Source organism: Tiliqua scincoides, chromosome 5 (assembly GCF_035046505.1).
Source record: "Tiliqua scincoides isolate rTilSci1 chromosome 5, rTilSci1.hap2, whole genome shotgun sequence".
In the NCBI taxonomy this organism is placed as follows: domain Eukaryota; kingdom Metazoa; phylum Chordata; class Lepidosauria; order Squamata; family Scincidae; genus Tiliqua; species Tiliqua scincoides.
Window position 1 is genome coordinate 103393673 of NC_089825.1, and position 13266 is coordinate 103406938.

General features: G+C 44.1%; 1 protein-coding gene across 1 annotated transcript; it reads left to right on the top strand.

The window, feature by feature from the left end:
• The first annotated feature begins 752 nt into the window (after nucleotides 1–752).
• Nucleotides 753–12003, top strand: LOC136652753 (vomeronasal type-2 receptor 26-like). Its single transcript, XM_066629676.1, has 5 exons — nucleotides 753–853; nucleotides 3609–3897; nucleotides 8195–8407; nucleotides 8784–8910; nucleotides 11093–12003. The coding sequence occupies exons 1-5, from the start codon at nucleotides 753–755 to the stop codon at nucleotides 12001–12003; spliced, it is 1641 nt and encodes a 546-aa protein (XP_066485773.1).
• Nucleotides 12004–13266: the final 1263 nt, after the last annotated feature.

The following is a 13266-nucleotide window of genomic DNA, read 5'->3' on the forward strand; positions in this document are numbered from 1 at the left end:
TGGCTTAGTTTGATCCCTTCTCTCCATTCTAAGAGTGAGAGATCACACTGCAGTTGCTCATGGGTAAAGGAAAGGCACTCTGTTCATGCTCAGAAGTACTTCATTCTATTTCATAGCCACTGCCTTATAAAGGGGACCTGGCCAGAGATGGACCATTTAGTAGTGCTAAATGAGCCTGGATAACTGAAAAATAGCATGACCCAAACCAGCACTAACTATAAGGGCTGTTGCTGGTGTACTTACACCACAACTGAGATGGTGAGAGTTTCTGTCTCTGTAAACATGTAAAAATTTACCAATGCGCTTAACATTGCTGGGACTCACATTCCTCGGTTGTGAGAAGTACTTCACATCTCAGGGTCTGAGTCTGAGAGGGAGCCTAACCCATACATAAGTGCCAACGCTGGAATTGTTTTCATACAGCTTGCTTCTGCAGTCCAAGAGCTAGCCTCAGTTTACATAGACATGCCTACAGAAGAGTCTTAACCATTGAATGATAAAGAAATTTTACCTAAACCACAGGAAAGGAAATAGAAACCCACAAAAACTATGAAAATACACCTCAAGACAAATTAAAGAAAAGGAAAGAAGGACCACAGAAATGCAGGCATCATCTGGAAGGAGGCAGGCTGCTTCTCAAGAGTAGTTTGTGCATTTTGGCTGGTTTCATCTTGCATGCATTCCAGGTCAGGCTATGTACATGGGGCTTTAATCATTCTATCACACAGCTTGGCAAATGTGCTTTTGCCTGGATGGAAGCCTATCAAAAGAGGTCAGCATCTTTGTGGGAAAAGCAGGGCCTGGAGAGCTACACAGTGTTCTCCTCCCAAGAGGTCACTCACAACAGAGTAAGGTAGGCACTTGGGAGACAGGTTGCTACTTTGGTCAAAGAATCCAAAGTGAGGTTATAAAGCTTGCCCTTTCCATGTGAGATGAACTTAGAGAGAAAACGCAGCACTTTATCCCAGGTCTGTTTTTTTAGAGTTTGGAAGGAGACTTAACTCTTTTCTCCAACAAACACTACAGCTTCTGAGACCAGGCTCAGAAAATGAGGGCTAGCCAAGATGAAACTTCAACCAGTCCCCTTAGTCACTTGGGGAAGGGCTGAAGGCCCACTGAAGGATCTCCCCCAATTCAATGTGCCTGCATTTAAAGGATTTAACTGGTTCATCAAGGGGACGATTCTAATATCCCTACCCACCCACCATGATGCACCAGTATGCCAGAGGTGTGTGTGTGTGTGGGGGGGGAGACCTGAACATTCATACTCTTCTCCCCATGCAGCAGTCATACTGTATTAAACAACCATAAACTGTGAGCATCATCTCCCTGGCTCATCTTGGCCAAGAACTCACTCAGTGAAGTCTTATTTTCAGATCCCCATCAGTGCTATTAAAATTGCATTAATTGCCCAATCCTACTTTTCAGCTCCGATGCAGCTGCAATGCAGCCCCAGGTAAGGGAACAAAGATTCCCTTACCTTGAGGAAGCCTCCATGACTGTCTGTCCAACACAGGATGCAACACACGCCCTATTGGCACAGCTGCATTTTTGCCGGATAGTTGGATTGGGCCCTAGATTAACAGGTTTGCATCAAGGATTGTTGAGGTTATGTGAAGTGTTTCATGTTAGGATTCTGGCTGGTGGAAGTTTAGGGGGGCAGTAGAATTTTCACCCCAAGCTTCACAGAAATGTTGACAAGAGACTTGAGAGTGGTCAGGGAAGTGGGGCAGGCAGAAGAGAAAGAGAAACACTGAAATGTCTGTTTTTGAAAACATTAGAATAAGCTTTCAGGGCCAGCACATGTAACACAAAGCAGTCGACACGGAAAAGCAGGGGACTGGAGAGCCACGCAGTATTCTCCTCCCAGGAGGACACTCACAGCAGAGAGTAAAATTTTGAAGACAGGCTGCTACTTAAACTGGGTCTTGCTGTCCTTCTAGTGCAGGACGATCTCCAAAGCAACTACCAGCAGGATATGGAGGCCAGCACTACATATGGCCATTGGTAGAGGTGGGTGAAAATGGTTCTATTTTTTATGAGATTTTGGTGTTTTCCAAAACTGGAAGTGCAGAAAGCAGTGTTATGTGCTTTTATTGCAAGGGAGCTTTTATATAAATTATAATTATAAATTACAATCCCTTTAAAAGAGTACTAGGTAGGTGATAAAGGTGTGATAATGTTTGCAAACGCAGCCACATGCAGGTAGAGGTGTTAGAGAATAGGAGAAGGTGTTAGAGAGTTTTTTTTTTTTCTCCACAGATTTTGCAGATTTGAGAAATGGAGAACATGGTGCTATCTGCATCACCCCAAAACCAACCTCTAGTCATTGTTTTTGTCCAAGCACTGTATAGCTCTCTTACACATGCACGTTTTTCTCCTATTATTTCACAGAGAAAGTTTGGCTGAGATGGAACAAACATATGTGTAGTTGCACCATCTGAGCCTGTGTGACCTTAGGGAGAAATGTACGTCTTCTGTCTCAGGGAAGTATTTATCTGCTCCATGATTATGAAAATGACTGGTATTTTCTCCCCTTCCTTTAAAACAAAATTCAGGTGAAAAACATATGCAGTTAAATCCTCAGCTCACTCCTATGCTTCATGCAAAGGGTCACTCAGCTGTGCAGGGGAGGCGTCACTCAGAAAAGCTGTAGGACTCATTCCGTCAGCTATTGTGCTTCTGGAGGTGACTGTTGCACTTGGGAATGTGATGCTGTGGCATGGCTACACATGTATTCATAGTTAGGGTGCTGTTTGTGGGCCTGTTTTTCCAGTTGATGTACCTTCCTGTCGTGTGCCAGGGCAGAAATGAGTCCTATGATTCTAGTACTTTCCAAGACAATGTGTATAAGCCAGGAGAAGCCATTATTGGGGGGATCCTTTCCTTAACAACCTCTTTATCAAATTTATTTAATTTTAGAGAAGTTCCAGGTAACAGTCATATCATTACTGTGTAAGTTCTCCTTGATTATTGTTTAGTGAAATTGCTATTGGCCTAATGAGGTCCAGAGTATCTACCAGCTGCATGCAGAAGTTCCAGAGTTTACCTGGAACTCTGATCGAGTTTACCATGTAATGAATCTGTAGTGATTGGGACAGACGGATCCATTCCATTCCTATTTATAATGAATTTATTAGAGGCAAAGAATTGTTCAAGTTATTCTAATTTCCTAATTTTTCAAGTTATTAAAGGGCTTGCAACACTAGAAATGAGCCGAATCAAATCTATTGCTGGAGATTTCAAAATGTCTACCTGCTTATAGACTCTAATACTGATTAAGATTTAATTTTACTTATGATGGTTGCACTTTTGGCCTAATAAAGCATAACTTCTGAATTCTATCAAGTGTGAAAAATTAACGAGTCAACACTTACTGACACTGTCTCCACGGGTCAACTTTTAAGCCAAAATATCTATATCTGACTGTAAAAATATAATAATGATAATGATAATGATAATGATAATGATAATGATATACTGAATTATACAATTATTATAAGTAATAATCATGACACATATCTGTGGGTCTACAGAGCAATGGTGGTGATTGATTGTATATTATCTCAGATAGCATTTTCTGAGCCTCAGTGTTAACTTCATTTCAGAAGAGAGATTCGATATTACAGGCATGCCCTGTCCTTGATGTTTGCCATTCACGAGATCAATAAAAATCCCAGGCTCTTGCCCAACACCACCTTGGGATTCCACATCTATGACAACCTGTTTAATTCAAGGAGCAACTACGAAAGAATCCTGGACCTCTTATTCACACAGCCAAAGCTCAGCCCCAATTACAAGTGCGATAGGAAAAATGTGTTGTCTGTCATTGGGGGATTCACTAAAGAAAACTCCCTCCAAATGGCCAATATGTTCAATGTCTACAAGATTCCACAGGTATGTGTATGGGGCATGGTGGGGCACTTTCTGTGTAGATTTAAGGCCCAATCCTATCCAACATTCCAGCACCGATGCAGCTGCATTGCAGCCCCAAGGGAAGGGAAGAAAGTTCCCTTACTTTGAGGAGACCTCCATGACCGCCCCCCACACTGCAGCATGCAGTGCATACCGAGTTGGCACAGTTGCATCAGTGCTGGAAGGTTGGATAGGATTGGACCCTTTCTCTTCAGATAAATTACAGTGAAAAGCCTCTTTATTATACAGCAACAGGGGACTGTTATTTATAAGCATAGACACTGTATGCCTCACACATTTCTATGACTTATGCTCACTATATTACATTTGGTCAGAGACATCTTCATGCTTGCATTTTCATAGTAGCATTTTAAATTTCACAACAGTCAGCTGAAATGTTGCTGCATTTTCCTTCTTATGACTGGAAAAGGAAGAACGGAAAATTGAACTTGTCACTTTGGAAGCTGGAAACATTTTCAAGACCCACGGCTGTGTCCTGTGGGCCTTCTGTAACAATGGGACTCGCATCCTACTGGAGTAAAAGGCCCTTCCACCGTGCCAAGATTGCATGACTGCCGGGAAGCTACTGCAAGGCAAATGTAGCCTGCTGCTGTGGATACCCAGACAGCAGCAGGGCTTGTAGACTTGTGTGGAGGGTGGTTCATGGGTGGGGACGGGAAGGAACCAGGGGGATGTTGAAGGCAGGTGGGGGTGGATCCAGTGTCACTGACTTTCACCAGATCCTATTCCTCATTTTGCAACCCATCTGCCGGCTCTTCTGGGCATCCACCAGCCAAATGGCTCATGAGGGTCTGAGGAGATCCACAGATGTGGATGGCCTACATACCTCCTGCAGACTGTCTGATCGCTTCCTCCCACCATTGCAGGTGGTGTTGTCCATTGGCATGACTGCATGCTATAATGTAGTGGGGGAACAGGATTGGACTTTCAGTTATACTCCTGCAGTGTACCTTTCATTGATTGGACGAAAACATACAAATGAACAAAAAGTGTACAGGAGGCCCATGTTATCCACGGAACTGGCACTTGCTGATATCATAATCTGCTGTACCAAACCAGGCCCCCCCTCAAGCCCTCCAAACCTAATCAGAGCTGTGCTCCAGTCAGGTCCAGAGGCTTTTCTGAGACTCACAGATGCTTCCCACAGAGAGGCCTCAGAGTATACATGTGTTGGGAATTACAATGACCATTGCCCTCTGCTTCACGCTGGGGGTAGGGTGGGAGGATCGCTTCAATGGGCCAGCCCTCAACCTCTACCTGGTCACCAGCCATCCTCTTATATACTTAGCCTTCCTGAGTGTCATCAGGGTCTTCTAATTGCCACACCACCCTTTCTATTCCACCTTTTCATCCCACCATAGCCCTGCCTGAGGCCATTCCCACTTAAAGGGCCTTTCAGCTGCCATGTCCTTACCACCATGGCTTGTTCATTAGATGTCCAATGAGCAGGACCTGATGAAAGGTGAGACAGAAATATTCTCATCAATATGATAATAAATACCTGTGGGATATAATCAAAGTAGAAAGAAGAGAAAGATGTATGACTGAATCATTTGAGAAACCATGTCAGTGGAAACCTGTTATATCTTCTAGATATAGGTAATGTTCTTCCTTTCTCTAGTTCACTTATGGTATAGCTGAGAGGCCGGGCAGTGGAAGAACAGACTTTCCTTCCTTTTACTGGACTGCACCAAGAGAATCTCTCCATCACATTGGGGTTGTCCAGTTAATTCTGCATTTCCAATGGACATGGATTGGCCTTGTGGTTTCAGATGATGATGATGGAGAAAGCTTTGTTCAGAGCCTCACACCTCTACTTTCTCTGAACAGCATTTGCATTGCATGGTTGCTGAGGAATGGAGGACAACAATATTTTGATGAAAGGCAGATTTCAAAAATCAAGGAAGTTCAATCAACCATGTTAATAACTGAAGTCAAAGTGATTGTTGTGGGTGGGGACTCAAAGTGGCTCATATGGTTTACATATTACATAGAAATTATTGATTCTAATCCAGGGACCTATATAGGGAAGGTCTGGATCATGCCACCTAACTGGGCTATTGCTGTCATTGGCAAAGCATTGGCAGGGACAAACATTTTACATGGAACATTCTCTTTCTTATTTCACACAAATGCAGTACCAGAATTTGAAGACTTTCTTCTGATGTTAAAGCCTGATGAGACACTCAGGAACTTTCTCTGTATGCTATGGGACTTGGAATTCATATACTGTCAAAAATGTAAAGGGGAAAATAAACTGAGGAAACCGCCCCTGTCCCTCTTTGAGATGAGTATGTCTGGTGAGAGCTACGGTGTCTACAATGCTGTCTATGCTGTGGCACATGCCCTGCATGATTACATCCACTTGACCAAAAAACGAGCCCTGCAACACAGAAGCAAATCCAAATCTTTCATTGTTCAGCCATGGCAGGTAAAATCACTGTTAGAATGAACATGAGTTGATGTGATGTGGTGGATATAACAGTGAGCTGAGGTTTAGGACTGAATGGATCTCACCTCTCCATTTTCACTAAGTGTTGTTAGGCAAGGCTCTCTCTCTCTCTCTCTCTCTCTCTCTCTCTCTCTCTCTCTCTCAACTCCCCAGCTGCAATGTGGGGATAATTTGTGATCTTCCCTGATGTCTGAAATCACACAGCAAACTGGTCAGTAGAAAACTTACTGCAAGACAGAGGGTACAGAGTAGGATAAAAATAGCCAAAATGAATGAATACATGTTGACTGTTGTCTAGCTGATAGGAAAGTCTTATTCCTACCCAAACCTAAAATATTGAATAGCAGAGTCAGGTGAATCACTGCAGGTTCTTACCAAATTTGCTAGATTCACTAATGTTGCTAAAGAACACCCCAGTAGATATATACCGCAGTAAATTCATACTGACAAGAAATGATGGCATGGTGGAGAGCTGACAGCTGCCTTAATGGAATCTCTTTCTATGCACTTCAGGTACAATGATAAAAAGATTGTATGGCATCAGGATGCTATACTGTGTGCTTACTAATTATTGCTGGTAGCTAATGCCTGATTCTATCCCCATCCCAAGTGATGTGCTTTACAAATGTTGTAAAGCACCCTTTCCCATTGAGCGCCCACCAGTGGGAAGGCCATAGTGACCTCTTGTGCACTTGTGGGCCCATTGACGCTCGCTGAAGCAGCTAAGCCCACATAGGGGTTTTGAGGGAGGAGGGAGGGGATATACCATGGTAGGGGTGGGTGGAATGGAGAAGAAGTGTGTTGAAAGAAAGTGATGGGGGAGGAGGCAGAATCAATAGCATGGCAATGGCCAAATCCCAGCTCCCTTCCCAGGCCTGATTCACCTGCACAGAACAACACCGAATTGCACCAGTGATTGACCTGGTGTGGGTCTGAGTTGTCCTGTAGCAGCTTCTAGGATGTACACAGCGTCAAAGGTACAAATGTCCCCTTTCCCCCAGGAGACCACCAGCAGACAAAAGTCCCCTGTTGATTGCAGTGAAATCTGCATTGCTTTACAGGCATTTAGGTAGGATTGGCTGTAACTGAGCTGTTGCATGACCAGTAGGAACTTCCACTTGTACCACTGGGATGTGGGTTTCCTGGTTTCCCAAGATTCCCCTGTTGAGGTGTAGCTCTTTCTGCCACATGACATGCTTTTCTGAAGGGTTTCTGAGATATCTTGTGCAGTGGGCAGAAAGCATTGGAAGTTCCCAATCTGTGTGAGTGGGATATCTGTGAGTGCAGTCCTGCTTGCACTGTAGGATTCAAATTCAGAAAATTTCAGTCCAATCCTAGGGGGCCGCCATGTCACAAAATGTGATGCACCATAGAGCGTAGCCCTGCCACCACCCTAAACCGTGAGCAGCCATGCCAAGCAACAATGACGTCTGCAGGAGTCCCAATAGTGGGCAGAACAGGGGAGGGACTGGGGTGGGGACTGGAATCTGTCCAGGGCAGGAAGGAAGCACTAAGCAGCAGTAGCAGCTTCACCGATATTCTATCCCATTTCCCAGCCTTGATACACCTACTTGAGTTCACTTGGACTTGCACCCGCAATATCACTAGTGAAGGTCAGAGTAGAACCACTGGGCAGCAGAGACTTACCCTGAGACAAGGGAACTTTGACTAATCTAGGAGAGACCGCCATCATTGTGATCCCAATGTAATGAAGCTTGTATACTGGGAGTTCAGTTGCATCAGCAAGGCACGGGGCAGAGAAGTTTGATAGAACTATTCTGTTAATGGTATTTTGTCCCACTCTAGCTCCACTCTTTCCTGAAGAACATCCATTTCAACAATGGTGCTGGACATCAAGTCTTCTTCACAAATGGAGAATTCATCTCTGGCTATGATATCATCAACTGGATCACTTTCTCCAATCAAACCTTCCTTAAAGTCCCTGTTGGAATGATTTCACCCAGCCAAGAATTCACCATCAGTGATGATGCCATTGTGTGGAACAAAAGACTGAAGCAGGTATAGATATACTGCAAATCTGAATTTGGAATAAGTGTTGCATGATTATTTCCCATTTTATCTATCCAATTTGTCCATGAACAATTGAGCATATGTATGTTTTCATCCCCATCAGTAGGGCAAGCAGTTGCCAATTCAGTTCCTAGTTCAAAGTCCTATCAGTTGCCCTCTCCTACTTTAATTAGACTTCTCATTAGTTTCTTTTCCCAACTTGTTATTTTATGTTTCCTTGCCTAAACAGCCATGATTAGTTTCTTCCTTAGATCTTATTTTGCAAAGTAAATAAATATGCTTTGCATAACTCAGCTGTACTATGCAAGAGTTTATTTGCACAGCTCTCCCAACAACAGAATCATCCAATTGTTTTAATGATTAGGTGCCGCCCCATTCCACATGTGTTGAAAGCTGTCATCTTGGATACAGCAGGATAGTTGAGGAGGGAAAACCCATTTGTTGCTATGATTGCACACCATGCTCAGAAAACACAATTTCTAATCAGACAGGTAAGTGCCCTCGTAGATTTGGTGGATGGTGTCATTTTGAAAGATTTCTTGACATTTTGAAAGACTGTTGCAAACATGCCATAAAGTATGCTTGTGGGCCCTAACCAGGCGAGTGCTGGACCGCTGAGCAGAGGAGAGGTAAGTGGAGGCTTGGGGGGAGGCGGGTAGAAGGTGTTCCAGGGCGAGTTTAGGTGGGCGGAGTGTGGGGAGAGGGCAGGGAGGAGGTGTTCCGGTGGCGGGGAGAGGGAGAGGGAGGGAGGGAGGGAGGTGGGTCTGGTGGAGTTTTGCTTCACGGGATCCAGAGCCACTGTGCTGGGCTCGCCGCACTACACAGAGGCTCTTGATTCACCACTGATATTTGAGTTGGTGGTGAATCAAGTAGCCCCATTGCGGGGCTACTCGCTTTACCTGGGGGAAAGGTACCAATGTCTCTCCTGAGAAGCCGGCGGTAGCTGTCAGGAGCACGCAGGATGCGGCAGCAACCATTTTCGGTACCATTGCAGCCGCACGCACCAGGCAGCTCAGGATTGGGCTGTCGGTCATTTGTTGGTAATAATCTGAGATGGTTAGAAGTAATCAAGACAGATCTGAGGAGTTCCATTAAGGACAAGGCAGTGGCAGCGTAGGCAAGTTATAATGTATCTATATCTATCTGTCTTTCTATCTATCCTCTAGCCTCTGCACCAGCTTCCCCTCCATTGCTTGCATTGGCCCCACAAGCAAAAAGGTTAGGCGTGGGGGAGCGGGGAGGAAGGAGGGAGATGTTTCTGGGCGGGGGGGAAGGAGGGCATTGAGCGGTCCTGGGGGCGGTCGGGCGGAGAGCAGGAGGTGGGGCTGGGATCTGGCAATTACACTGGATCCCAACCCTCATTCCCAGGGAGAACAGAGTGGCTCCAAGCCACTCAAGAGGTGGCGCAAGAGGTTCAAGAGGTGGCACAAATCCAATGAGACCATAGGCGCCAGCAGCCCTTGTCCAGGGGTAAGGGGAAAAGTTTCCCCTTGCCTATGGCTAAGCCGCCGCTAGCTACAATCCTGCACTGGATACAGCACAAGCCTCCTGGCTTGCCTGTTCCAGCGGAAGTTAGGATTGCGCCCTAACACTATCCATCCATCCATCCCTTCCTGGTCAGTGGCTCATAGCTTGCAGCCAGGGGCTGTATCAGCACTGCTGCACAATCTGGGCTGGCGCTGGCTAAGATTGGGCTGTTTAGGAATTCCTTGCCAGTTGCAGGACTTGTATTCCTAATAAACCACTTGGGATATGCCAAATGTGAAGAACTGTGTATTGAGCTTATGGAAGATGCTGTGCACTGGGGATTTCATGTCTTTGATCTTGCCCTCAACAAACATGGCTTTGCGTACACATGAGTCTGTGGTGCTTGGTAACTCACATAATTTTGACACATCCTTTCCCCATACTTTTGCCTGTGCATTTTGTTTGTCGCATTACACACCCTTTTCCCATATAAGGAGTTCCTTTTCCCTCCCCTTCTCTCCACTTTGTAGATAATATTGAGGACCAAGCTGCATGATTGCTTTTTTACACAACAAAGTTTCTTACACATTTCACCAAGGCCGGATTATGACATTTAGAGGCCCAAAGCACTGAAAAGATTATGGCACCCCAATACATATGCAAGTCAAAAACCATAAAATACAGCATTATCTTTCGTAATAAAACAAAACTTACAGTAAGATGTATTTACAGCAAACATACAGCACCAGTATTATATTGCATTAAAAATGTGACATTAAATTGAGAAGACAAAAAAGACTCTAAATTCAATAGAGGGAAATTCGGATGTGTATGTGTGTGTGTGTGTGTGTGTGTGTGTGTGTGTGTGTGTGTTCAGTGATTCTCCCTTCTTTTTCCAGATTTTGTGTTGTTTAACAGGGTCTTTCTGCACCATGGTCCCTGGTAAAGAGGCCAAGCATATGAGACTCAATTTCCTCATGCTGATGGATCATACTGCATGTTAATGCCTGTTTAAAGCACTTGCGATAACAAATTTTTCTTCATACATAATCTCACTGATCTCTAATCTAATTTTAAAAACTAATCAAAAAATTAAAAATTAATCAAAAACTAACTGAAAACTAAATGTTTTTGACAAGTTAATTCATGTATTAACTACCAGGCTATATGACTGAAACCAGCTCCACACCACATGTGTCCTTTCAGATGCAGATCATTGTGTTCCATGTGCAGAAAATCATTATTCCAATGAGAAGCATGATCAATGTGTTCTGAAAACTACAACTTTCCTTTCCTACCAAGAGCCCTTGGGGATTGTGATGGCTTCCCTTGCTACTTCCTGTGCTGTGATCACAGGTCTGGTGATGCAAACCTTCCTCAAGAACTGGGATACTCCCATTGTGAAAGCCAACAATCGGAACCTCACCTGTGTTCTTCTGGGCTCCATCCTGCTTTGCTACCTCTCTTCCCTGCTATTCATTGGGAAACCTGGAAAGATGACCTGCCTTCTGCAACAACCAGCATTTGCCATCAGTTTCTCTGTGGCTATTTCTTGTGTGTTGGCAAAAACAATCATGGTGGTCCTTGTTTTCATGGCCTCCAAGCCAGGAAGCAAGATGCGGGCATTTCTAAACCAGAAAGTGGTCGACTCCATTGTTCTATCCTGCTGCTTCATTCAAATAGGTATCTGTACAGCATGGCTGTCATCCTCTCCGCCATTCCCAGATGTTGACATGCACTCACAGATTGGGCACATGATATTGGAATGTAATGAAGGGTCCTTCATTATGTTCTACTGTGTCATGGGCTACATGGGCTTTCTGGCCACCATCAGCTTCACTGTTGCTTTCTTAGCCAGGAAACTACCAGATGCTTTCAATGAAGCCAAGTTCATCACCTTCAGCATGCTGGTCTTTTGCAGCGTTTGGATCTCCTTTCTCCCAGCTTATCTGAGCACCAAGGGGAAAACCATTGTGGCAGTGGAAGTGTTTGCCATCTTGGCCTCCAACACTGGGCTATTGGCTTGCATCTTTTCCCCCAAGTGTTACATTATTGTTCTAAGACCTGATCTCAACACCAAGAAACTTTTAGTAGAGAAAAGAAATTATGGACATTGATTTTAAAAGGCTAATTAATTGTGATCCTCTGTATGTATCTGGGATCAACAACTGTGCTTATCACAAAACAGTTTAAGAAAGATCTTTGTAAAGAAAGAATTGCAAAGTAATTTTTAAAAGTGGGGTGTATATTGAGACTGCCACTAAAACCATTCAGATGCTTCAAGTAGGCCAGAACATCACCTACCAGATTGCTGACAGAGATGAAGAGATGGAAGCACATACTTCCTATTCTGCACTGTCTACACAGGCTGGCAATTGGTTTGCTGGCACAGTTGAAGCTATCTTGGCCTGTAACATTTTTAAAGAAGAGGCAAGAAGAGGCAGGCCTTCTTGGAAGTGGTCCCTCTGTTGTAGAATTCCCTTCCCAGAATGACCGCTAGAACACCTGCACTTGCAGTCTTTAGGAAGAAGCAGAAAATGTTTTTATTTGACAAGACCTCCCCAACTTTGTAAGCAGTTTAACTCGCACTGTCAGTATTGATTGTAATACTGCTTCTGTAATGGTGTTATTTTTTTGCTAGAACATAAAGAAAGGACCTCTTGGTTTCAGACGTCATTTCAGGTGCTTTTCATTTTCACTTCTGCTCAATAAAATGTGGAAACTGGAATTCAACGTGTTTACCAAAAATTCTGCTAAATGTGAGAAATGCATACTTTGTGTAGTCTTCTAAATCAGTGTTTCCCAAACTTTTTACCACCAGGATCCTCTTTTTTAAATGACACACTATCGGGACCCACCTAAATTCACAAACCTTAAAAGAAAAAAATAAAATAAGTTTCAGCTTACAAGCTGCTCAAGTCTGTTTTTATTGTTTTTACCATTGGGGGGGGGGGGCAGATGACATTTTCCTTTGTCAGCTTTCACTGTTTTTGAGTGGGGTATGCTTTCATTGGATTGGGACCATTCTGGTGGCATTGCTTTCCTCTTAGCCGGCCCCTTGAAACAGACACACAATCACCCACTGATAATTAAACATGCAAGTGCAGTTCAGTTTCACTTCCCATGGGGCTCAATACGTTTTCCTTTTTTCCTGTCAGCTAGTCAGTTTCATGACCCACCAACAATCAGTTTGTGATCAACAGGTGGGTTCTGACCCATAGTTTGAGAAACACTGTCCTAAATTATACTACATTTACAAATTAGGATCTAAGCATTCAGCGTTTGCCTTGATCATTCCACTCAACATTGGGCAGGGAAGAAATGCATCCAGGCAGAACAGGTAAAGCTTGCAGGTCACTTGCAAGGCTGGATATGCCTGC

Excerpts from the sequence above, each read along its gene's own strand:
- LOC136652753 (XM_066629676.1), top strand. The coding sequence starts at position 753 with ATGGAAGCCTATCAAAAGAGGTCAGCATCTTTGTGGGAAAAGCAGGGC. Across the intron at positions 854-3,608 it reads GTCACTCACAACAGAGTAAG|AAGAGAGATTCGATATTACA; the intron begins GTAGGCACTTGG and ends ACTTCATTTCAG. Across the intron at positions 8,408-8,783 it reads GGAACAAAAGACTGAAGCAG|GTGCCGCCCCATTCCACATG; the intron begins GTATAGATATAC and ends TTTAATGATTAG.